The 26,677-nt window shown below is 47.6% G+C and overlaps 1 protein-coding gene and 1 non-coding gene across 4 annotated transcripts in view; one reads left to right on the forward strand and one right to left on the reverse strand.

Moving 5' to 3' along the window:
- Positions 1-631: 631 nt before the first annotated feature.
- Positions 632-705, reverse strand: TRNAT-CGU (transfer RNA threonine (anticodon CGU)). Its single transcript has one exon. It is a non-coding gene; the product is annotated as a tRNA-Thr (tRNA).
- An 11,026-nt stretch (positions 706-11,731) lies between these two features.
- Positions 11,732-26,677, forward strand: part of LOC138373304 (importin-13-like) — a 113,900-nt gene continuing 98,954 nt past the window's right edge. For all 3 annotated transcript variants that reach the window (XR_011231142.1, XM_069339461.1, XM_069339462.1), the window contains exon 1: positions 11,732-12,060. Coding sequence is in view for 2 of the 3 variants with exons in the window: in XM_069339461.1 (XP_069195562.1) it covers positions 12,026-12,060 (35 nt within the window). In the remaining variant the exon portion in view is untranslated. The remainder of the gene's footprint in view (positions 12,061-26,677) is intronic.

Raw genomic sequence — 26,677 nt, forward strand, 5'->3', positions numbered from 1 at the left:
CGGAGAAAGAGGGAAATTCCTAGGGAAGAGGCAGATGGTGTAGGGAGATAGGAAGGGGGGAAATACATGGCGTAGGGAGAAATTCCAAGGGAGATGCAAGGGGAAAAAGGGAGATATTTCTAGGGGAGGAAGCAGAGGCCTGTGAGGTAGGGGAAGAGACCGAACAGAAAGAAGATCCCGGGAAAGAGGGGGAAACACGGAGATAGATTGGAGAAGTGGAAGCTCGGGTAGAGGAGAGAGGGATAAGAGAGAGAGTGTGGCGAAGGGGGGAGAAAGCGAACGAGTGAGGAAAGAAAAGAGGAAGAATGAGACAGCGGTGGGAAACTGAAGATGAAAAAGAGGAGGTAGGAGAGGAACCAGGAAAATGAACGGGTGGGAAGGGAGAACAAAGGAAAGATAGGAAGAATAGACAGGATGAGAGAGAGAGAGTGTATTCACCTAGTTGTGTTTGCCGGGGTTGAGCTCTGCTCTTTCGGCCCGCCTCTCAACTGTCAATCAATCAACTGTTACTAACTACTAACTTCTTTTTTCACACACGCCCCCCCCCCCAAGGAAGCCGCCCGTAACAGCTGTCTAACTCCCAGGTACCAATTTACTGGCATCAGGGTGAAATAATCTCTGCACATTGTTTCTTGCCGGCGCCGGGAATCGAACCCGGGCCACGGGATTACGAGTCCCGTGCTCTGTCCACTCAGCTACCAGCGACTCATATATGTGTGTGTATTCACCTATTAGTGCTTTCGGGGGGTTGAGCTCTGCTCTTTCGGCCCGCCTCTCAACTGTCAATCAACTGTTACTAACTACTAACTATTTTTGTCACATACACACACACACACAAATCTATATTTGTAGATAACCACCTACAAACTTATCAAGGGAATTGACAGGGTGGACAAAGACAGACTCTTTAGCACGGGTGGAACACAAACAAGGGGACACAGGTGGAAACTGAGTACCCAGATGAGCCACAGAGACATTAAAAACAATTTTGTCAGTGTCAGAGTAATTAATAAATGGAATGCATCAAGTAGTGATGTGGTGGAAGCTGACTCCATACACAGTTTCAAAAGCAGATATGATAGAGCCTAGTAGGCTCAGGAATCTGTACACCAGTTGACTGACGGTTGAGAGGCGGGACCAAAGAGCCAGCGCTCAACCCCCGCAAGGACAACTAGGTGATTAAACACACACTCGGGGCAACACTCATCTAACCCCCACAGATCGGTAAACAAACTAGACCTAAATAGCAGCAATAATGCCGGTTCCCTCCTCATAACATGAGCCATTCGCTACAATCCCACCAACTGGCGGGTCGTACGAGCTGCACTGCGCCCTCCGCTATGTCTAGATGATATCACAGGGCTTGTACGAGTACAGACGAGCAATCTTAACAACACACACAATGGTACAGGCGGCCGTAACCTGACCTGTCAGTCCTTATATACTAAGCAGCAAGGGTCCTCCTCCGTCTTGCAAGCACTTGTGACTGCGGCTAATAGTGCGTGCGTGTGTGTGTGTGTGTGTGTGTGTGTGTGTGTGTGTGTGTGTGTGTGTGTGTGTGTGTGTGTGTGTGTGTGTGTGTCTCTCTCTCTCTCTCTCTCTCTCTCTCTCTCTCTCTCTCTCTCTCTCTCTCTCTCTCTCTCTCTCTCTCTCTCTCTCTCTCTCTCTCTCTCTCTCTCTCTCTCTCTCTCTCTCTCTCTCTCTCTCTCTCTCTCTCTCTCTCTCTCTCTCTCTCTCTCTCTCTCTCTCTCTCTCTCTCTCTCGGGTGTCTTCTGCCACCATACTGGTGTGCTGGTGGTGTAGTGAAGGTATTAACGGTGTGGTGAAGGTTTTAACAGTGCAGTGTTGCCAGATTGGGACCCAAATATCACAGGAAAAAGGTTATCATGTATAACCAAACTCAATTACGGGCTCACCATAGCCCGTGCTACATGGACACTTCGTCCTGAGTAGCTGAATCTTTAACAACAACAACCAGATTGGGCTACAAATAGCGAATTGGGCTACTTTTGAGAGCCCCGCGCTCCCAAATGTTTAATTTCGCTACTTGCTACTTTCTTGGGCTAATTTAAAAGCAAGATGTGCTAATTTGGGTTATTAATGTTAAGAATGTACGATTGCGAGTTACATGAAAGTAACTAAGCTTTAAATAATTGTAATTAATAATAATTGTGAATATTAATTATTACTAAATAATATTATTTAATAAATTAGTCTCAATTCAATGCAGAGTTTTCTTCCAAGCACAGAAACTTGTAAATATAAATACAAGATAATAGATAGATCGATAAATAAATAGACAACTTTCAAGTATTGCACCAAGTAATGGCGAGAGGAAAAAACTAGACAGTATACATTACCTTTGAAATTAATAATGGATGAATGGTAATAAATTGGTGTATGTTTGTATGTATACCACACAAAGTCCATTTAATGGCAGAATTTAGCCATTTTGTGTAAAAACTTTTATATCTCATATTATTAATTATAACAGTAATCGAAAAAAGTCATAGTTTGTATATACAAGAAATGAAACAGAGCCATGAGCTAGAGCGATGTGCTGAGTCCATAAGGAGGCCGAGCTTCCAGAAATACCTTCCTGTGATTGGCTGTTGCGGGGAATACCAACACTCTTTTATGAATAAAATTTAAACTAAGAAATAGGTCCTTGTGCACAGCAACAAGGTTGTTGTGAAAAAGAACAACAATTTCTGTTTTGCACCCGACAGAAATCTCCATCTAACTGAATAATTTACTGGAATAAGAGGGCAGAGCAGCGTATCATTATTTGTGTCAAGGCAACCCCCAATAATGACGTCACAAGTTAGGTAGCCATGCAGCCCATTTTTATATAACATCTGTTATATCCTGCCATATTTAATTATCACTTTATTAACACTTTAAATAATTAACACTTCACTTTCTTGGGTAAATTAAAGCTAATGCAGAATTCCATAAGCAGGACTGGTGGGCTGAACTAAGATGATTTACTAAGTGGATGGCACCTATAGCTGATCCCTTCCTGTGATTGGCTGTTGCGGGGAATGCCAACGCTTATATGAATAAAATGCAAAATAAGAAATACGTCCTGTTGCTCAATAACCTTGTTGTTGTTGTACAAAAGAACAACAATTTCTGTTTTATACAAGACAGAAATTTCCGTCTAACTGAATAATGTAGACTAATAAGAGGACGGAGGCATTGTATCCCCGATATTATTTACGTGAGGCAACTCCCACTGATGACGTCACAAGTTAGGTAGCCAGCCCATGTTTCTGTAACACTCGTTACATCCTGCAGTATTTAATTATCACTATATTAATACTTATAAATACTTAACATTTCACTTTTAAGGTAGATTAAAGTTGAAGCAGAATGTCATAAGCATCGATGGTGTGCTGAATAAAGATGATTTATTAAGTGGATGGAGCCTTTAGCTGATCCCTTCCTGTGATTGGCTGTTGTGTGAATGTCAACAAAGAATATCTACCAATGATATGCCATTTATTATGCACCCCATACCATCTGTGGGCGGAGCTTGGAACTTCCTACCCGAGCACAACAACCCGCCTTATGAGTTGCTGTTTGGCTATGTATAGTGCGTTGGAAAAAAAAGAGATGGCGTTAGTTGTATTTTGTAGGATGATTTGTTATAAGTGTAATTTGATGTCAACAGATGGCGTAAGCTGTATCTTATGGCCACTGTTGACCAGCCAGTTGATAGTGTTCTCCTCTGCCGACAGATGGCATCAGCTGTGTTATTATTACTTCCGAATTCCCTTTTAAACACTGATCTACAAATCCCTTGGCTTATGATAAGGTTTTATACCAATTATGATAAGTATTAGATAACTGGAGTTCCGCAATTACTTTTATTTATCAACTGTTGAGGATATCATCATATAACGTTTGGTTAGGACGTACTGCTCTCGATTGATGAAGATTAAGCCACCCAAGAGGTGGCACGGGCATGAATAGCCCGTAAATACTGCTCTCGTAATATTATTCAGGGGGGTGGGGGAACTATCAAGTGAAAGCGCCAAGCCATTACGACTATTTAGCACTCGGAAGGGATCAGGATACAGATTTGGGATGGAACGGGGGAAAGGAATGGTGCCCAACCTCTTGGGCGGTCGGGGATTGAACGCGGACCTGTAGGAAACGAGACCGTCGCTCTACCGTTCAGCCCAAGTGGTTAAGCGTAGTATTATTAAAACAACAATTTATACGTATAATAACAGCATTTCACACTAAAAATACTTGGATATATTGAAATTTGGTAGTGAATTCCAATCTGGGAATCTCCTATGACTAAACTGTACTTTTTAATCATTTTTATGTACTTACTACTTATTATTAAATTATTAAGTACTTACTATAATAATTAAATAAATTATTTTATTTAATATTTAAATTAAATGATAAAATAATAGGTAATAATAAATCATTGTGTAGGGGGACAGGCAGCCAGTGTATATATACATGTTAGGCTTATACCAAGGTCCCACAAAGGTGCCAAATTAAAGCCTGGGTGCTGCCGGGGCGGGCCCAAGGGCTGCTGGCGGCCCTGGCCAGGCTGAACTTCCGCGCCCTTATAATCACCATTGTTTAATAATCTTCACAGGGAGAAACAACTGTAAATATAGGAATAGTTTATTACAACATACACGGTAAAGAAAACAGCTCGGAAACTAAGGAAATAAAGCTGCCGAAAAAACATTAAAGTCCACTTCAAGTTCAAGTATGTTTATTGAGACAATAAAAAATACATCTCAAAGGGATAGAGAAGCTTAGGCTATTTCTACCCCTGCCCCTCCCTCTACTTCAAGTCCCTCAAGGGGCGCACAAATTCAGTGAGTACAAATACACAAATCACAGTACAAGAATCCCATTTAACATAGCAGGTTAAAATAGGAAGCACAGCATATAAGTGTTACATTAAGTGAGTTACAAGTTACAAGGGAGCAAGTGAGAAGGCGGTGGAGGCCAAAACCGGAATTGCACACTGATTTTAATGCAGATATGTCGTGATTATCATAATATTAAGATGTTAAGGCACGAAAACCTTTTTATTCGTTAAATTGTATAAGACAATTAAAAGAACCTAACTCACAGCCCCTCTGTTCAAGACCCTCAACATGCTAAACATATACTCACTCTACATATTCTCGTGTGCTATCTACATGTACAAAACCCTTGTTCCTAAATGCTAATCTTGATCTGAAACTTTTCCTTGATAGGTGTAATAGAACCCATGAGTACCACACTAGAAATAAATATCTATTTGATATCCCCAGAGTCAGGCTAAATCTGTGTAAACACTCCATGCAAGTTAAAGGGGCCAAGTCTTTGGAACTCACTCCCTGATGAATTAAAAAATTGTCCAACCTCTGCGCTTGAGGTCATCTTGAGATGATTTCGGGGCTTTAGTGTCCCCGCGGCCCGGTCCTCGACCAGGTCTCCACCCCCAGGAAGCAGCCCGTGACAGTTTGACTAACACCCAGGTACCTATTTTATTGCTAGGTAACAGGGTCATAGGGTGAAAGAAACTCTGCCCATTGTTTCTTGCCGGCGCCCAGGATCACAGGATCACAAGTCCAGTGTGCTGTCCGCTCGGCCGACCGGCTCCCGTGGTGAAGGTATTAACGGTGTGGTGAATGTATTAACGGTGTAGTGAAGATATTAACGGTGTGGTGAAGGTATTAACGGTGTAGTGAAGGTATTGACGGTGTGGTGACGGTATTAACGGTGTGGTGAAGGTATTAACGGTGTAGTGAAGGTATTAACGGTGTGGTGACGGTATTAACGGTGTGGCGAAGATAGTAACGGTGAGGCGTTGACGTCTAAGGGTGTGGCGCGGAGCTAAGCATTAAGATGCCGTGGGTCCTCACAGGGGTAATTTATCAGCCAATTAGCCGCCACCTTGGAAATCCCAGAGGTTGTTTAGGGCCCGAGAGAGGTAATTGGGCAGGAGCGGACGACCCCAAAGTGGGTAGGCTCCTCCGGGCCCCACGTGGATGAGTGGTCGACCCAAAGTGGGCTTCATCAGGCCCCACGTGGATGAGTGGTCGACCCAAAGTGGGCTTCATCAGGCCCCACGTGGACGAATGGTCGACCCAAAGTGGGCTTCATCAGGCCCCACGTGGACGAATGGTCGACCCCAAAGTGGCCTCCATCAGGCTCCACGTGGACGAGTGGACGGCCCCAAAGTGGGCTTCATCAGGCCCCACGTGGACGAGTGGTCGACCCAAAGTGGGCTTCATCAGGCCCCACGTGGACGAGTGGTCGACCCAAAGTGGGCTTCATCAGGCCCCACGTGGACGAGTGGTCGACCCAAAGTGGGCTTCATCAGGCCCCACGTGGACGAGTGGACGGCCCCAAAGTGGGCTTCATCAGGCCCCACGTGGACGAATGGTCGACCCAAAGTGGGCTTCATCAGGCCCCACGTGGACGAATGGTCGGCCCCAAAGTGGGCTTCACCTGGCCCCATGTGGACGAGTGGTCGACCCAAAGTGGGCTTCATCAGGCCCCACGTGGACGAGTGGACGGCCCCAAAGTGGGCTTCATCAGGCCCCACGTGGACGAGTGGTCGACCCAAAGTGGGCTTCATCAGGCCCCACGTGGACGAGTGGACGGCCCCAAAGTGGGCTTCATCAGGCCCCACGTGGACGAGTGGTCGACCCAAAGTGGGCTTCATCAGGCTCCACGTGGACGAATGGTCGACCCCAAAGTGGGCTTCACCTGGCCCCATGTGGACGATAGGGACCAATTCCTGACTCCAGGGTTCGACCCCCAAGCTTGGCTACACTGCTCACTAATATCAAAAGTAGCGGCTTTGCTATTTTTTTAATACATGTTGAAGGTCGGCTGAGCGGACAGCACGCTGGACTTGTGATCCTGTGGTCCTGGGTTCGATCCCAGGTGCCGGCGAGAAACAATGGGCGGAGTTTCTTTCACCATATGCCCCTGTTACCTAGCAGTAAAATAGGTACCTGGGTGTTAGTCAGTTGTCACGGGCTGCTTCCTGGGGGTGGAGGCCTGGTCAAGGACCGGGCCGCGGGGACACTAAAGCCCCGAAATCATCTCAAGATAACCTCAAGATATGATTACTCAATCGTTACGAGGATTAAGAATCAGTATTATTCTCCAAAATACATTTGGATATTTGGGACAAGATTTTACTAATACTTTCTAAATTTTGAGTCTTCAGAGATTGAAATTGAAATTGAAAATTGAAATAAGTTTATTGAGGTAAAATACACACAAAGGGATGAGGTAGTTCAAGCTATTCTCACCCCGTTCAGTACATCGTGTTAATACATACATATACACAATAGAAAGTTGTTTTCACATATCCACACATTAAAACATTGATTGTAACCGTGATATATATGTGCTTCAGCCTACAGTTTAGGCCTATTGTCTTATGTATGACCCTCTGTCCTGCGTGACAGTGAATACTAGCATTAACCTCAATTTAATAAGACTATCAAAATCCTCAGATTAGGCAAAATTGTAATTAATTTTGTCAATAAAGATGTTAATAATACATACATAGAAACACATCACAAACAATAAACATATTACCAAACATTCTGAGAGATAAACATACACATTTCCCGTCTTCAGGGATGGACTCATAATACATCAAGGGTACCTACCTTGAGGCTACCTTGAGGTGCTTCCGGGGCTTAGTGTCCCCGCGGCCCGGTCGTCGACCAGGCCTCCTGGGTATGTACAAGGGTGAGAAGCATTGTACATATATAATCACTTCCCTCAGTACCATATTGTGTCATAAAGTTTTGCAAACACAGCACAAAATCGGAACTTATCAGTGAATCATTAACTTAGCAGTGAACTATTCACTTAGCAGTGAATCATTAACTTTAGCAGTGAATCATTAACTTTAGCAGTGAATCATTGACTTTAGCAGTGAATCATTAACTTAGCAGTGAATCATTAACTTAGCAGTGAATCATTAACTTTAGCAGTGAATCATTAACTTAGCAGTGAATCATTAACTTTAGCAGTGAATCATTAACTTAGCAGTGAATCATTAACTTAGCAGTGAATCATTAACTTTAGCAGTGAATCATTAACTTTAGCAGTGAATCATTAACTTTAGCAGTGAATCATTAACTTAGCAGTGATTCATTAACTTTAGCAGTGAACTATTCACTTAGCAGTGAATCATTAACTTTAGCAGTGAATCATTAACTTTAGCAGTGAATCATTAACTTAGCAGTGAATCATCAACTTAGCAGTGAATCATTAACTTAGCAGTGAATCATTAACTTTAGCAGTGAATCATTAACTTAGCAGTGAATCATTAACTTAGCAGTGAATCATTAACTTATCACTGAATCATGTACTGGTTATGGTCCTGTCTAAACAAGGTCATTAGAGAGAACCAATTGCCTTGGAATTTCTGACGGGAGGCCAAATAATAACGAGGACTGACAATGGTTCAAAGTTCGACTATATTGTTCACATGTTCAACGTTAGTTGCAAGGTTCAATATGTGTGCGTGCAACAGTGGCAGATCACCGGCATATCCGAACATTGACCCCCTCCCCCCCCCCCCCACACACTCGCTTTTCGATCACCGGTACAGCCGAACACAAGCGTACATGTGGTTAACTATCCACTTGGACTGATGAGTTCAGATGCGATGGTCTGTCTTTACTGGGGGGGGGGGGGTTTGGGGGGAGTATACACTGAGATTATAAAGTGTTGTGGAGTGTTACAAGAATGTAACATTCTTACAAGAATGTAACATTCTTACAAGAATATAACATTCTTACAAGAATGTAACATTCTTACAAGAATGTAACATTCTTACAAGAATGTAACATTCATACAAGAATGTAACATTCTTACAAGAATGTAACATTCTTACAAGAATGTAAGAACTCTTGTATTTTATAAATAAAATACCACCAAAAAATTAACATTTTGCAGTGGAGGATATATCACAGTTATTAATAACTGTACTTGACTCTCATTAAGAACATATCAGTGCCTACGAGGAAGCAAGGTAGATAGCTCTTTAATGCTCCGCTGAAATAGAGGATCCGAAAGAATGAATGGGTGCCCAACCACCTGGACCCTCGGGGATCGAACACCGACCTGCATCAAGCGAGGACGTCGCTGTACCGACTGGTGCAGGTGAGAGGATGTTTATGTATTCTGTACCAAAATATGAGATGGCCTGATCCCGGATACACAAGTGGATCACGTGATGGAAGAGAACGGGTGGATAAAATATTGACTTTTAAGATGGCCAGCAAAACAGCCATGTGGAAAAAGGATCTTGAAAGACCTGGAGAAAGATAATGAGGAAAGGAATAGTGAAGGTGGACAGTCTTGCGGGTGTCTGGAGTTGACGGATTGCTGGTCAATTCCGTGAAGACTTTGTAGCCAGAAAGTAGATTGAGGGCGGGAGGGAACTATCAGGGGTGAAAGCGCCATGTTGTTGTTGTTGTTATAGATTCAGCTACTCGGAACAAGTTCCAAGTAGCACGGGCTATGGTGAGCCCGTAACTTACCTGGCACAGGAGCGGGGCAAGAAGCACGGGCTATGGTTAGCCTCGTGGACAGGAGATGTCTCCCGTCTGGAAAGCGCCAAGCTATCGCGATTAATATAGCACTTGGAAGGGGTCAGGATAAGGATTAGGGATGGGACGGGGAAGAAATAGTACCCTAACCATTTGGACGGTCGGGGATTGAACGCCGACCTGCATGAAGCGAAACCGTCACTCTACCGTCCACCCCCAAGTGGTTGGGCGACAGTAGAAGCAGTGTCTCCTTCTACTGTAGAAGGAGACACTACTCCTACTGTCTACTGAAGGAAAGTAGAAGGAGAAGTTTATGATGTAAGGAGTGGCTGGGGCTATAAATGTAGTTACTTGGACACCAAGACACAGGCCACTGGACACCAGGACACAGGACACTGGACACAGGACACTGGACACCAGGACACTAGACACTAGGACACTGTCTCATGCCCGGCCAGTGTACACTGAGAAACAAGGTTGGACCATGTGAGCACAGTTACCTGGTTGATACCTGTTCTGGGAGTTCTTCTACTCCCCAAGCCCAGCCCGAGGCCAGGCTTGACTTGTGAGAGTTTGGTCCACCAGGCTGTTGCTTGGAGCGGCCCGCAGGCCCACATACCCACCACAGCCCGGCTGGTCCGGCACTCCTTGGAGGAGTTGAGAAGGACGGGTGAACTTAGTGCATGATAAGAACTAATGAAACATGTAAACATCTTTGTCGATAAAGCCATTTTCCGAGGAGAAAGTGTATGTGCTATATGCTGAGTAGTTGAAAGTTTGATGCTGTGCTCAACGAGAAGGAAGCTCAACGTAAATAGGGATAATAATCATGATCAATAAACTTTATCATTCTTGTGTGGACAAAAAAATATGAGTGTAAATTGAAATTGTATTCACGAGTGCTGGAAATTATTATTATTTGTAAATATTTGGATTAATTTTTGTAAATTTTGTAAACGAGGTGATTAAACTGAGAAGAGGAAAGTAGCTAGTACAATGAAAGCCGTGGGTGGAAGAAATTAGATAATTAGAGAGATACTCATATTCCCAAAGACTCAAACATTCTTCGGGAATCTGTACACCGGTTGAATTGACAGTTGAGAGGCCGGGACCAAAGAGCCGAAGCTCAACCGCTTCAAGCACCACAACTAGGTGAGATGTAACAACAATCTTGTTCGGATTGCTGGTGGGAGTCAACATGAAATTGAAATTGAAATTGAAATAAGTTTATTGAGGTAAAATCCACACAAAGGGATGAGGTAGCTCAAGCTATTCTCACCCCGTTCAGTACATCGTGTTAATACATACATACACACACATCACAAACAATAAACATGTTACCGAACATTCTGAGAGATAAACATATACATTTCCTATCAACATGAAAAATCAAGGATTTCAGAGCTGGAGAAAGAAATTTGATATCATATAGAAAGATGAGCGCATATACATACTGGTGAACCATATGATTGACAAGACTATGTTAAACAGCTGTGGTCATGGCTGCAACCCGTCCTCGACTCAAGTCCATTCCGTCCAGCGATCGACCCCACAGACGCATTCATAAATTTTTACATGCTGTTCATTCAAAACTGGAATTTTCTCAAATATATAAATTAATATTGTAATATATTAGCATATTGTGCATATATATATATAGGCATAGGTTAGGTGTTTAGGTTCTGTTGGCGATTATTTGTATTTGTAGTACGTGGGTGAAGCATTTACAGGGTTATGGTTCAAGCAAAATTCGTCAGTGAAGCACTTGTTCCGGAAGTGTTCGAACGAAATCAGTTGTGAGTCGTGTGTAAACTGTTTTTCATTCATAAACAGTGGGTTTGGCGGGTGCATGGAATCACTTTTGTGTCTTTGTTTGGAGGACGGGCTGGGAGGATGAGTTGTTATTTAGCGGACGGGCTGATCAGTTCAAAGCTATGACTCGAGACGAGCTTCGTTCACACCCAGTCCCTATTGTAACCATTCAACAAATCAATGTAAAAGAACCACCTTAATTAACCTCCTTATGACCTCACTATGTATAAACCCCCAATATATAAAGAAATTAAATTTGTACTTGAGTAAAAAAAATAAACAGTTAATTACCCCCTCTATATAAAAAGGCTCACCCCTTACCCTTCGGTTGCCAGATATTTAAGTCAGAACGGCATAGTGACCACCAGTGTATATTCGACGGGCGAGAGGTGAAGGTTGGCTGTGTTACGGGGCAGACTGTGGTAAAGGGATATACACCAGATTATAGTGCAAGGCACAGAAGGAGCAGCCGAGGAGGAGACAAGTGGTGATATAAAGTGGTGATCGAGTGCGAACTGCTCTCTCTCACACACACACACGGGGAAGTGGGAGTTACACAAGGGGGAGATTAATCACTATAGTGGGAGTTTACAACGAGGAGATTACTCACTATAGTGCGAGGATTACCTATATATATATATCCTTGTTCCTAGAAGATGAACGAGTGGTTTACCCGGCGCTGCTTCAGAAGGTATGGTTTTGATTGTTTCGTTACCTCAGAAGGAATTGTTTTGATTTAGTTACTTCAGAAGGGATTGTTTTGATTGCTCAGTTACCCCAGAAGGGAGTGTTTTGATTTAGCTACCTCAGAAGGGAGTGTTTTGATTTAGCTACCTCAGAAGGGATTGTTTTGATTTAGCTACCTCAGAAGGGAGGGTTTTGATTTAGCTACCTCAGAAGGGATTGTTTTGATTTAGCTACCTCAGAAGGGATTGTTTTGATTAAATCCCGTCCACGGGTAACTAAACAAAGCTTGAAGGGGCCACTTAAAAAAAAAAAAAACTATCTTCATCGTTCGACAGTGCTGGCGGCTTGGTGTTACAGCTATTAAACATGTTATGAGTTCCGAGGCACTACGGGGGGTTGTAATGACAATAACGCTGGGTTCTGAAGTGTCTTAAGCTGCCGCCGTGATGGAGGAAAGATGTACAGGTTTCGTAAGTGGACACGTAAATGTTTTTTAATGAGGTTTGGTAAGATTCCCAACCCACTGGATCTTCCCCCTTCCCCCTCCCTCGTCCAGAACTGTGGCTTAGGGGGGGGGGGGGCTGACGTTACTAGGATACAAGGTAGTATTATTGTGCCCATCACGCAGTCTAATTGTTAATTGTTAACTCTGCTGCTGCTCTGTTAACTCTGCTGCTGCTACTGTTAACTCTGCTGCTGCTACTGTTAACTCTGCTGCTGCTACTGTTAACTCTGCTGCTGCTACTGTTAACTCTGCTGCTGCTACTGTTAACTCTGCTGCTGCTACTGTTAACTCTGCTGCTGCTACTGTTAACTCTGCTGCTGCTACTGTTAACTCTGCTGTTACTCTGCTAACTGTTAACTGTGCTGCTACTAGCCAGCCAGGGTTCAGTATAGGGTGACCTGGCCCCCTCTCACTTGGCCCTTGTTAGTGGGTCATTCTGTCCGGTGGGGATTGATTACGCTTTAACATGGGGGGGGAGGAGGATTGAATAGGACGGTATCTATTTAAGAGAGGTGGGGAATTATCAAGGGGAAAGCGCCAAGCTATTACGACTATATAGCACTGGTCAGGGATCAGGATAAGAATCCTGATCCTTCTATAGGATTTGGAATGGGGGAAGAGGGGAAGGAATGGTGCCAGAGAGAAATTTTAAGATAAATTTTAAGCTTTAATACATAAAATATAAATTTCCTTGTGAAAAATTCTTGTTTATCTCGATAGACTTCTGTCAGGATCTTGAATCTTGATCTTGAATTGATCTTGAATTGATTGAATTGAATCTTGATCTTGAATATATCTTGAATTGATTGAATTGAATCTTGATCTTGAATTGTTCTGTCGACTGCCGCCAGACACCACTTCCAGGTTGTCTCCGGTCTCGCTTCAGGCAGGTCGGCGTTCAATCCCCGACCGTCCACAAGTGATTGGGCATCATTCCTTCCCTCCTCCGTCCCATCCCATATCCATATCCCTTCCCAGTGCTATGTAGGTTTGACGCTTTCTCCTGATATATCACGGGAGACATCTCCCGGCACGCAGGGTGCAGTCGCACTTCCACAGATCTCCAGTATCAGCTGTTGATACTGGTAATGGCTCAAAAGGGCCTCCACTTACGGGCTATTCATGCCCATGCCACCTTTTGGGTGGCTTAATCTTCATCATTCAATCATCCTGATATATTCCCTCTCTTCCAGCTTCTCTTGCTTCATGTGAACGTGTCTCTTGTGCCAGTGATCAAGCCAGTGACCAAGCCAGTGACCAAGCCAGTGACCAAGCCAGTGACCAAGCCAGTGACCAAGCCAGTGACCTTTGACCCCCCCCTCCCCAAGTTGTCTAGGAAATTGTTAGCGGCCTCTGCCCTCGTGTACATGGTTACCCGCACCAGGGTAATGAGCCTGTCTGCAGGCGAGGAGTCACAATAACGTGGCTGAAGTATGTTGACCAGACCACACACTAGAAATTGAAGGGACGACGACGTTTCGGTCCGTCCTGGACCATTCTCAAGTCGACTTGAGAATGGTCCAGGACGGACCGAAACGTCGTCGTCCCTTCAATTTCTAGTGTGTGGTCTGGTCAACAATGAGCCTGTCCATTGTTACCATGACCAGGGGGGGGGGAGGAGCCCAGAGCCATGCTCCTGGTAGTGCACATACATACAGACCAACATATACACACACGCATACATATACACATGTATACCTTGTGTATACCTTGAGGTGCTTCCGGGGCTTAGCGTCCCCGCGGCCAGGTCGTCGACCAGGCCTCCCTGGTCGTATGTGTACATATACATTATAAGTATGTGTACATATACAATTCCATCCGTCCATTTGCATATGTATGCACATGGATACTCGCTTTCAATAAGGCCGAAAACACCTTTAAACGGATTTAAGATAACGGGCATCTCAAGCAAGCTCAAGGAGCACAGTTGTGTAGTCATTCTTGTGTTCGAATACTTTTGAGTTCAGTATAAATATTTATCTTTTTGCGAAGTGGGCGTGGCCAGTCGTGGGCGGGGCATCCACCACCACCACCACTGGCTTACCTAACAGTACAGGGGGCGTGGCCGAGGAGAAAGGTGGGGTGGGGGGGGGAGGGCTAGTTCTTGATGGCCCGCCTACCAGCCTCGTTGTTGTGGTGTGGTTGTCGGGATGAGGTTTAAGGTATGGCAATTGTGGGCGTGGCAATTGTGGGCGTGGCCGACGGGGGCGGGAGGGAGGGGGGTGTTCCTAGGTCATGCAACAGGGCGTGGCCAGGTTTCTACAGGTATTGCTAGGGCGGTCGTTGACAGTGCAACATACACGTACACACACACACACACACACACACACGTACACACACACGTACACACACGTACACATACATGTACACACACGTACACATACACGTACACACACCATCTGCTTGACGAGACACTAGCCAAACCGGCTTCGCTAGCTTTCTTCTCAGATTTATATATATATATATATTTACGATGTATTTTTCCTTCATATTTCATAGTTCTCTGTTAAGGATGTGTTCAAATCTTTTTATCCTACGGCATTTACAAGGCTGTATGCTAGACCTTTTCTCTCTTCTTCCCTACTCTCTGTTCCTACAGGTGTGTGTGGGGGGGGGGGGGGGCTACATGTTCCAAGACTGAAATGCAGTGTACACTGACTCTCTCCGAGATTAAATGTTTGATGTTTTCAATGTTCGTCTCTGTGACAACCATGTTTAGGGTTGCTAGTTGGTGTCGTCCATTTTTACATATGTGTGGATGTTTCTGTCTACAGCTTCTGTCAGCTTTGTTCTGCATGGTTTTTGTTTTCTCTAGTTACATTACGTAATCAGTTTGACCATTACTGAAGTCTCCCATTACTAGCAGCTTTTCACTTTGTGGGATATGGCTGGCCAGTCCACGCAGAAGGTTACATCACACGGAACAGCACCGGATTACTCGATCCTTGGCATCAGCGGCTTAACTTCCTTGACACCATTCAATTATAATGTCACTCGGTGTATACGTATCTAAACGCCCAAATTTACTCGGCCGTCACACACAACTCTAAGAGAAGATTGAGAGCGAACTAGACAATTCCACCCATCGCATCTAGTCTAAACTGTTGGTCCACTTAAGGGGGAAGGAGGGGGGGGGGGCAGTTGAGAGGCAATTCGTGTATACAGAACGACCTGCCTCTCAACCTTCGATATATATATATATATATATACACCTACATGTTCGTTGTTCATACACACTAAAACTTAATTCCGTCGTCACGCATGAAGACTGCCAAGATGTAATGTCTTCAAGATCCGTCGAGAAATGAGGGCCCGTAGCTATGTGGCATATAGCACTTGGAAAGGATATGAGGTTAAGGATTTGGGATGGGAAGGAATGTTGTCCAATCACTCGGAGGCTCAGGGATTGAACACAGACCTGCATGAAGCGAGACCGTAGCTCTACCGTCCAGCCCAAGTGGTTGGGCTCGTGTCTGGCAGTGTCGCCTTGACCCCCTCGTGTACTTGTATATTTACTGTCCTGTTCTTAAGCGTCTTAAAGAATATAGTTAAGTCGTGTGGGCCAAGAGAGAAAGAAACAGTTGTGGATGCATAATGGTCACAGGGAAAAAGAAAAAAAAATGTTTTATTTAGAACATTGCTGCAAGGATAATATCAAAGCGTCCAATTTGCGAAATATTGTAGTGAATATAAAGAAATTAAGATGCAGTAAGATGGTTTTTTAAACTACAGTAGATCCAAAGAAAAATCCTGTAATTATCTAAAGTGCTTGGACAGTTAACTTTTTTTTTTTTTTTAGTTTAAAGATCTACAGTCTCTGAATTGTTTGTTTGACGGCCCCCCCCCCCCAAAAAAAAAAACATCGACGCCTAGTCGAAGAAGTTTGTCATTCTCAATGACTAAGGCCTTCACATCAGCATGAAAGACCATAGATTCCCGCAACTGTACTAAGCACCCAAACGGGCCATTCTGCTCGAAGGTATTGTAGTCCGTTGTATCAAAATTGATTAAACTTTTGATTTTCTTCGGGGGTGGGGGGGGGGGGGGTAAAAAAAAAGGGGGGGGGGGGGACTAATGCACTGCTTGGATATAAGTCAAGAAAGTTAATAGACCAGTCATTCTCTGCACCAGTAGAGTGTGACCGGGGAATTGCAGTCGCTTCACGGTATTTAAATTTTTCGTATTAACTCGTATTTCCCGACATTAGTGTACTGACTGGCCGATGAAACGTCAGCCAACCGCATCCGTCCGCGGAAATAACCTGCAGTTTGGCAATAAAATCAGTCATGCCTACATGAGGGCTGAAGCACCATCACTCAGGAGTCGTAAGACGCCACAATCCTATGCTTCGGTTCATCCCAACTGGTATATTTCTTATATTTAAGATCATTTTAAGGAAGCCAGAAGGCGTTGTGATAGGCGTTGGTTGTGTTGGTTGAGGGTTGTGTATGTGCATCCTGGTGTTGTGGGTCTGTGTGGTGTCACTACGAGAGTTATTGCCTTGCTGAATTGAAGGTATTCCAAGGGTTCCGAGGTCAATAATGCTGCATAAGTTTACCAGTAGCCTTCAGGGCCATCATCGTTGGTGTTCTGAGAGCCTCGACTGTTCCCTTAACAAGAGGGTAGTGTCGGCCAGGGCCATCTGTTACATGCAGGGGCCCTCAGGGACCCTGCTTGGGGCCTCGGGGACCCTGCTTGAGGGCCCCATTTTTGTTCTCACGGCTATCACCAGTCCCCCATGAACCACCTCCTCGTAAAACTGTATATGAAAGCATTTTATCATAATTCATAACTTCGAAATTAGTCAACATCCAAATTGACTCGAGTGTGTCTGGGATAGATAGATGCTGTCTAAAACTTGTTCTCTATTTAGAGTTAAAATATTACTGGCTCCGCCTCCGCCTTGACTGGCGACGTAAGTGTCTTCAAGGAGTGGATCTGAATACTTGAGAGCAGCGGGTGTGAGAGATGGCGGGGAGGGCGCCCATTATCTTGGCCTCACATGGAAAGGTCGAGACCTCGGCATATATTACAAGCAGCACTGAGCACCGTTCTCTCATACACGGATAAAACTATGCTTCAGAGCAATAAAAGTGCTCGGGGGGGCCCAGGAATTTGTCCGGTACCACCTGCCCCGACTGGTGGCACGCCTCGTCGCCCTGGCACGCCCCTAATCGTCGCCCTGGCACGCCCCTAATCGTCGCCCTGGCACGCCCCTAATCGTCGCCCTGGCACGCCCCTAATCGTCGCCCTGGCACGCCCCTAATCGTCGCCCTGGCACAGCGAGAGAGAGAATTCCGTCCATCAAAGCGACTGTCATTGTCACGGGAGCCTCCTGGCCAGCGTCACCCTGGCCAGGCCAGGATGCTAGGAGCAGCCTTTACGGGCTCACCATAGCCCGTGCTACATGGACACTCCGTCCTGAATAGCTAAATCTTTAACAACAACATAGGAGCAGCCGTCAACTTGCCGTGGGGTCGCAGCCACAAGACCCCCCCCCCCCCCCTCCATGCCTCCACCTGTCTTAAACCTGTGACAGTCCGGTTATAATAGACTACTGCACTAAACCATTAAAATATCTCCCCCTTTTCAGTGTGTTCCCTGATGTGTATTCTCGGGTATACTTAGATGCGTGTCCCCGTGGCGCAGTGGTAAGATATTCGTCTGGCGTTTCGCAAGCACTTTGGCTTGGGTTCGAATCCTGGCCGGGGAGGCTTGACCGGGAGCAAATCCTTAACTGTAGCCTCTGTTCAGCCAGCAGTGAATGGGTACCTAGTTGTTAAACGATTCGGTGGGGGTCGTATTCCGGGGAAAATTAGGATTAAGCACCTGCCCGAAACGCTACGCGTGCTAGTGGCTATACAAGAATGTTGTTGTTGTAGATTCAGCTACTCGGAACACGTTCCAAGTAGCACGGGCTATGGTGAGCCCATAACTTACCTGGCACAGGAGCGGGGCAAGAAGCACGGGCTATGGTGAGCCCTGTACAAGAATGTAAAGAGTAATGTATATATAAATAAACTAGAGCTTTTGATCGTAATAGTGTTGTCTTCAGGCTTTTGGTTCAACCCTCTTGTTTTTTTGTTTTTTTTGGGTGGTGGGTTAGAGGGCCGTCCGCAGGTGACAGGGACGTGGTCACAGGTGCATGTGTGTCGCGACTTACACCTGCTGTCCTGCAATGGTCAAATGGATAACGCACTCGACTTGAGAATGGTCCAGGACGGAGCGAAACGTCGTCGTCCCTTCACCTTCTAGTGTGTGGTCTGGTCAACGTACTGGACACGTTAGCGTGTTTAGAGCATCAGGCTATCTGAGGTTCGAATAATCACGAGGTTGAGTTCACGCCCGCTGTGAATGTCACCTTCCTGAGTCAAGGAAAATGTCCACTTTCTTTCGGCCTTTTCCCCCGGCTTTCCCTTGAGACCAAGATATGATCGGCCGTCACCTTCAGTCTACGGCATCCTCCAGGGGTTATCTTGAGATGATTTCGGGGCTTAGTGTCCCCGCGGCCCGGTTCTCGACAAGGCCTACACCCCCAGAAAGCAGCTGTCTAACTCCCAGGTACCGATTTACTGCTAGGTAACAGGAGCATCAAGGTAAAAGAAACATTTTGCCCATTTGTCTACGCCTCCATCGGGGATCGAACCCGGAACCTCAGGACTACGAATCCGAAGCGCTGTCCACCCAGCTGTCAGGCGCCCATGGGCGACCCATGATCCTGCCGACCTGCGTCCTCTCGCTCCTGCAGTGGATATAAATTGGACAAATTTAAATATTTAGGAAAACCTGGGTTATTACTGGTTTGGAAATATAGGTTTGGTGATTAATGGAACAAAGAACCGAGGAACATGATATCGGATTGGTGGATTGTTTCAAGCGTAGGTTAGATATGCATGTGGTTGAGTTTGGATGGATATAAATAGCTCACAATATATTTCACATTTCTAAAATTTGTTCATTCACCTCTACCCTCTCTTGCCCAACTACTGAAGCTGAACGATAGAGCAACATGCAGGTCGGCGCTCAATCTCCGGCCGTCCAAATGGTTGGGAACCATTCCTCCCCCCCCCCCACCACCACCCTCCACCTACTGTCCCACTAGGTGTAGTGTGCCAGCGGTCCGCCGCCGCCTGGGGTAATCCTCATCTCGTAAGATCAGGCATGCAGTCACCGCCCCTGCCACTGCTCCAGCTGCTGCTGCTGCCTGCACCTCCACTGCCGCTGCCTGCACCACTGCTCCAGCTGCCGCTGCCTGCACCACTCCTCCAGCTGCTGCTGCCTGCACCACTCCTCCAGCTGCTGCTGCCTGCACCACTCCTCCAGCTGCTGCTGCCTGCACCACTCCTCCAGCTGCTGCTGCCTGCACCACTGCTCCTGCTGCTGCCTGCACCACTCCTCCAGCTGCTGCTGCCTGCACCACTCCTCCAGCTGCTGCTGCCTGCACCACTGCTCCTGCTGCTGCCTGCACCACTGCTCCAGCTGCTGCTGCCTGCACCACTCCTCCAGCTGCTGCTGCCTGCACCACTCCTCCAGCTGCTGCTGCCTGCACCACTCCTCCAGCTGCTGCTGCCTGCACCACTCCTCCAGCTGCTGCTGCCTGCACCACTCCTCCAGCTGCTGCTGCCTGCACCACTCCTCCAGCTGCTGCTGCCTGCACCACTCCTCCAGCTGCTGCTGCCTGCACCACTGCTCCAGCTGCTGCTGCCTGCACCACTGCTCCAGCTGCTGCTGCCTGCACCACTGCTCCAGCTGCTGCTGCCTGCACCACTGCTCCAGCTGCTGCTGCCTGCACCACTGCTCCAGCTGCTGCTGCCTGCACCACTGCTCCTGCTGCTGCTGCCTGCACCACTGCTCCTGCTGCTGCCTGCACCACTGCTCCTGCTGCTGCCTGCACCACTGCTCCAGCTGCTGCTGCCTGCACCACTGCTCAGGATGGGAGGCAGCCACGCCACTAAGCACGGAGGCTTGATGAACAAATAATCAGCACAGAAGAACAGAGTGGAGAACGGTGGCCGAGGGAACAGGATTCATAACAATCACGGGAGATATAACACGGGCAGAAAATGTAAAAGACAGTCTAGTGGCATTACATTCTGATGAATGAAATTTTGAGAAGGCGAACGAAATGGCACGAAATAAAAGGATGCTCCAGGAAGTGGTTACTAGAGTTTAACTCGAGAAGTGTAAAATAGTGATGCATGGGTGCAGGGAACAGGAGGCCTTACACTGTGTGTTACATGGGGAGAAAAGAGAGAGAACTATCTGGAATCCTTCAGATGAAAACATTTGGCATTTTATATTACATAGATTTGCCACCGGAAGCCATCATAAGAATACCACCTGACTCACGTGTAATGTTGGTCAACATTACGACCGTCTTCACGAATGTGAAGAGAGAGTCGTCGAGGACCCCTGTGTGTGTACCACGTGCGTCAGACCAGTTCTGGAGTACACAGCACGAACGCTTGCTTTTGATCTCGTTAAATAATAAGCAATTCTTAAGCGGTTCCCACAGTTTGGACTGCAAAGACTTAATACAAGCTTCGTCTCACAGCTAGCGAAAAGTAAGCTTTTACTGTACCAAGTCTTGCAAGTTAGCGTTTTTATCTAGACTCTCCTTAAAAACTCCAGGTCCTTGAGATTTTCTATATATAGTATTTTGAAATTTATAAAACACAAGTTTCGACAGCAACAAAATACTGTAATTAACAGAAAGCGCTGAACCTGGAAGAGTACGGAGGATAGAATAAGAGCTGGGAGATGAGGACAGAGAACGATGCCGATTATAGACCATCGGGAATCGAACGCGGACCCTGCAAGAAGCTCATCACCCGTCGAGAACAGAATAGACAAAAGAATCTGACAAATAAGGCGGGTGAATTGTGAGCCGCAAGCTTGTACACAAAGAATTCGCAGGCATTGAGGCTGTTGATCTGTGAGGTGATTGGCCAGTCAGGCTCGACCAATCCTTTGTCACCAAGACGGAGGTGGTCGCCCCCATCCCCCCCACAACGTGACCCAGGTCCCCCGAGCCAGATCGCCAGTCCTCAATACTCCACCTCTAATGATAGGTGTCTGTTCTCCCCTGTCCTTGTCTCTTTTGAATTAACAATATGGCTTAAGGAGTTTATGACCTGATGATTGTGATTGCAATATCCCGATGGTTTAGCCTGCGGATGGCAGCTGCACTCTCCCAGAAGCTGGTGAAGGCGGCTGCACTCTCCCAGTAGCTGGTGTAGGCGGCTGCCACTCTCCCAAAAGCTGGCGAAGACGGCTGCCACTCTCCCGAAGGCAGCTGCACTCTCCCAGAAGCTGGTGAAGGCAGCTGCACTCTCCCAGAAGCTGGTGAAGGCAGCTGCACTCTCCCAGAAGCTGGTGAAGGCAGCTGCACTCTCCCAGAAGCTGGTGAAGGCAGCTGCACTCTCCCAGAAGCTGGTGAAGGCAGCTGCACTCTCCCAGAAGCTGGTGAAGGCAGCTGCACTCTCCCAGAAGCTGGTGAAGGCAGCTGCACTCTCCCAGAAGCTGGTGAAGGCAGCTGCACTCTCCCAGAAGCTGGTGAAGGCAGCTGCACTCTCCCAGAAGCTGGTGAAGGCAGCTGCACTCTCCCAGAAGCTGGTGAAGGCAGCTGCACTCTCCCAGAAGCTGGTGAAGGCAGCTGCACTCTCCCAGAAGCTGGTGAAGGCAGCTGCACTCTCCCAGAAGCTGGTGAAGGCAGCTGCACTCTCCCAGAAGCTGGTGAAGGCAGCTGCACTCTCCCAGAAGCTGGTGAAGGCAGCTGCACTCTCCCAGAAGCTGGTGAAGGCAGCTGCACTCTCCCAGAAGCTGGTGAAGGCAGCTGCCACTCTCCCAGAAGCTGGTGAAGGCAGCTGCCACTCTCCCAGAAGCTGGTGAAGGCAGCTGCCACTCTACCAGTAGCTGGTGAAGGCAGCTGCCACTCTCCCAGTAGCTGGTGAAGGCAGCTGCACTCTCCCAGAAGCTGGTGAAGGCAGCTGCACTCTCCCAGAAGCTGGTGAAGGCAGCTGCACTCTCCCAGAAGCTGGTGAAGGCAGCTGCACTCTCCCAGAAGCTGGTGAAGGCAGCTGCACTCTCCCAGAAGCTGGTGAAGGCAGCTGCACTCTCCCAGAAGCTGGTGAAGGCAGCTGCACTCTCCCAGAAGCTGGTGAAGGCAGCTGCACTCTCCCAGAAGCTGGTGAAGGCAGCTGCCACTCTCCCAGAAGCTGGTGAAGGCAGCTGCCACTCTCCCAGTAGCTGGTGAAGGCAGCTGCCACTCTCCCAGTAGCTGGTGAAGGCAGCTGCCACTCTCCCAGTAGCTGGTGAAGGCAGCTGCCACTCTCCCAGTAGCTGGTGAAGGCAGCTGCCACTCTCCCAGTAGCTGGTGAAGGCAGCTGCCACTCTCCCAGTAGCTGGTGAAGGCAGCTGCCACTCTCCCAGTAGCTGGTGAAGGCAGCTGCCACTCTCCCAGTAGCTGGTGAAGGCAGCTGCCACTCTCCCAGTAGCTGGTGAAGGCAGCTGCCACTCTCCCAGTAGCTGGTGAAGGCAGCTGCCACTCTCCCAGTAGCTGGTGAAGGCAGCTGCCACTCTCCCAGTAGCTGGTGAAGGCAGCTGCCACTCTCCCAGTAGCTGGTGAAGGCAGCTGCCACTCTCCCAGTAGCTGGTGAAGGCAGCTGCCACTCTCCCAGTAGCTGGTGAAGGCAGCTGCCACTCTCCCAGTAGCTGGTGAAGGCAGCTGCCACTCTCCCAGTAGCTGGTGAAGGCAGCTGCCACACTCCCAGTAGCTGGTGAAGGCAGCTGCCACTCTCCCAGTAGCTGGTGAAGGCAGCTGCCACACTCCCAGTAGCTGGTGAAGGCAGCTGCCACACTCCCAGTAGCTGGTGAAGGCAGCTGCCACTCTCCCAGTAGCTGGTGAAGGCAGCTGCCACTCTCCCAGTAGCTGGTGAAGGCAGCTGCCACTCTCCCAGTAGCTGGTGAAGGCAGCTGCCACTCTCAAAGTAGCTGGTGAAGGCAGCTGCCACTCTCCCAGTAGCTGGTGAAGGCAGCTGCCACTCTCCCAGTAGCTGGTGAAGGCAGCTGCCACTCTCCCAGTAGCTGGTGAAGGCAGCTGCCACTCTCCCAGTAGCTGGTGAAGGCAGCTGCCACTCTCCCAGTAGCTGGTGAAGGCAGCTGCCACTCTCCCAGTAGCTGGTGAAGGCAGCTGCCACTCTCCCAGTAGCTGGTGAAGGCAGCTGCCACTCTCCCAGTAGCTGGTGAAGGCAGCTGCCACTCTCCCAGTAGCTGGTGAAGGCAGCTGCCACTCTCCCAGTAGCTGGTGAAGGCAGCTGCCACTCTCCCAGTAGCTGGTGAAGGCAGCTGCCACTCTCCCAGTAGCTGGTGAAGGCAGCTGCCACTCTCCCAGTAGCTGGTGAAGGCAGCTGCCACTCTCCCAGTAGCTGGTGAAGGCAGCTGCCACTCTCCCAGTAGCTGGTGAAGGCAGCTGCCACTCTCCCAGTAGCTGGTGAAGGCAGCTGCCACTCTCCCAGTAGCTGGTGAAGGCAGCTGCCACTCTCCCAGAAGCTGGTGAAGGCAGCTGCACTCTCCCAGTAGCTGGTGAAGGCAGCTGCACTCTCCCAGTAGCTGGTGAAGGCAGCTGCACTCTCCCAGTAGCTGGTGAAGGCAACTGCACTCTCCCAGAAGCTGGTGAAGGCGGCTGCCACTCAACCAGAAGCTGGTGAAGGCGGCTGCCACTCAACCAGAAGCTGGTGAAGGCGGCTGCACTCTCCCAGAAGCTGGTGAAGGCGGCTGCCACTCTCCCAGAAGCTGGTGAAGGCGGCTGCAACTCTCCCAGAAGCTGGTGAAGGCGGCTGCACTCTCCCAGAAGCTGGTGAAGGCAGCTGCACTCTCCCAGAAGCTGGTGAAGGCAGCTGCACTCTAACATCAGCCAGTTAAACAAACGCCACTCCTTGTGACAGACGGAACATCAGACCTGGATACATTAGCTCTGTGATGTTTACAGCGAGGTTCGCAGAAGTCTCTCTCAAGAGTCGGTGATCTTGGCTCTAGAGCTGGTCTTTGCTCTATTATCTGTTAACAAAGATGTAGAGTGGAGTACAATCTTAGGACGTGTGTTAAAACTAACGGTCGAGAGATGCGAAAAAAAGCTCTGTAGAGATGAAAACTCTCATTCAAATTGCGGGTTTTAAACTAAATGTTCAGACGGGAGGAGGAAATATTTTCTAGGATGTTAAAATAATTAAGTGTTAATTGCAAGTGTAAGCCAATTATTGCGAGCTGCAGTAAACAGTCTTGTGTTTAGACTCGCGTCTCCACCTTGTGTAAACACTGCACCAGCCTGGGTGGGGACGCTTAAACACCGGGGGAGATATCTCCTCTCTCTTCTCTCTCCCTTCTCTCTCCGCTCTCTCCGCTCTCTCCAAAGGCCTCAAAGCACTAATATAAAAAGCTATGATTTGTTCATATCTGAAACCTGTGTATATGGGCAGCACAAAACGTGGACCAGACTGTGCGACACAGTGGTTGCCAGGATCAGGTTGGGTTACCGTTACCTGTGGCAGGTGGCTACAGGTGACGGATCTCCCAATCCTGAGCACTCCGGCAGCAAATTCTGTGAGCAGGAACTGTGGCATGATCTCTCACACTACATTATTGAATGTCCAGTCATTAGACCCATCATCAGATCTGCTGGTATGAGGCACCTGGAGCTTGGCAATCACTTTATTAACCTGGTTGATACCTGGTTGATGGGGTTCTGGGAGTTCTTCTACTCCCCAAGCCCGGCCCGAGGCCAGGCTTGACTTGTGAGTTTGGTCCACTAGGCTGTTGCTTGCAACGGCTCGCAGGCCCACATACCCACCACAGCCCGGTTGGTCCGGAACTCCTTGGAGGAATAAATCCTAAATTAACTCTCGTGTTGAGGATATCATCATAATACACCCAGAATTCGCCGGTGCAGACTACTGATCACATGGCCCTGTATGACTAACCATCCTGTGTGATGGGAGATGTTTAGCATCACGAAGCTAGTCCTTGACACACACACACACACCACACACCACACACCACACACCACACACACACACACACACACACACACACACACACACACACACACACACACACACACACACACTGTACTCCCCTTCATATAGTCTAGGGGCAGCTGCGTGAATGCAGATGTACCTAAATGCGTTAATAAACAAATATCTCGCTGTCGCTCTCTCGCGGTCGAGTGTATTCTGTAGTGTCTTGTTTCATGAACCTTCTTGGGCACGTCCGCATTGCTGCCGTAGACGACCTGAAAGGTTACACAAGGTGACGTCGAATTATGTAAGGCTGACAGTCGTCTCGCAGGATGCTTGGTGGGAGTGGGGCGTCTGATGACTGGAGGAGCCTGGCCACCAAGTCCTCACTGCGGGAGTCGTGTTGAGCAACGTATAAATTACCTCAATTTCAGAGTTCATTAAGGTAAGTGTGAGAGGCAGTCGCCCTAATGCGGTTAACTAGTTAGAAGTCTTACCTCGCAGGCTCTGTACACCTCGTTCATCAGTGTCTGAGCCTAATTACCGTTTTTTTAATCAATTATTATTATTTCGCCTCACCCCCTACCCCCCTCCCCACTCTGATCTGCCGGCCACCACCCCCCTCTCCTCCCCCCCCCACCTCTCTGTTCCGTCGCCAGGCCAAAGACTAGGTTTTGCTTTCAGTTATATCACATAATCAACGATCAGGATGCAGTGGTCAACGGCTGCTAATGGCACATGGTGATCCAAGTTAACAGCGGCCTCGTTCTGGGGTGAAGAGCTGCTGGTTGGCCTTGAAGGTGTATCTCTGCCCCCTCTTCCTCCCCCTTGTCATCTGTGACATGCATGTGGAATTTCCTTTTATATATTTAATTTTGCACCCTATTTTCGCCTCGCCGGGAGCGGGTTTAATCGAAGCTGGACTGGAAATGGTTAATATTTCGATAATTTTGCTTTATTTCAATGTGTTTTTATTTCATTTTGTTTAAATAATAGATCTGTTAGCTTTGTTATTGTCCTCATAATATTTACTGGCTCTTCTGTCGTTTCCCCAAGGGGGGGGGTTTATGCTTCTGATGTAGTCGGAATCTTAGTCTCCGTGG

Source organism: Procambarus clarkii, chromosome 41, assembly GCF_040958095.1.
Source record: "Procambarus clarkii isolate CNS0578487 chromosome 41, FALCON_Pclarkii_2.0, whole genome shotgun sequence".
In the NCBI taxonomy this organism is placed as follows: Eukaryota; Metazoa; Arthropoda; class Malacostraca; order Decapoda; family Cambaridae; genus Procambarus; species Procambarus clarkii.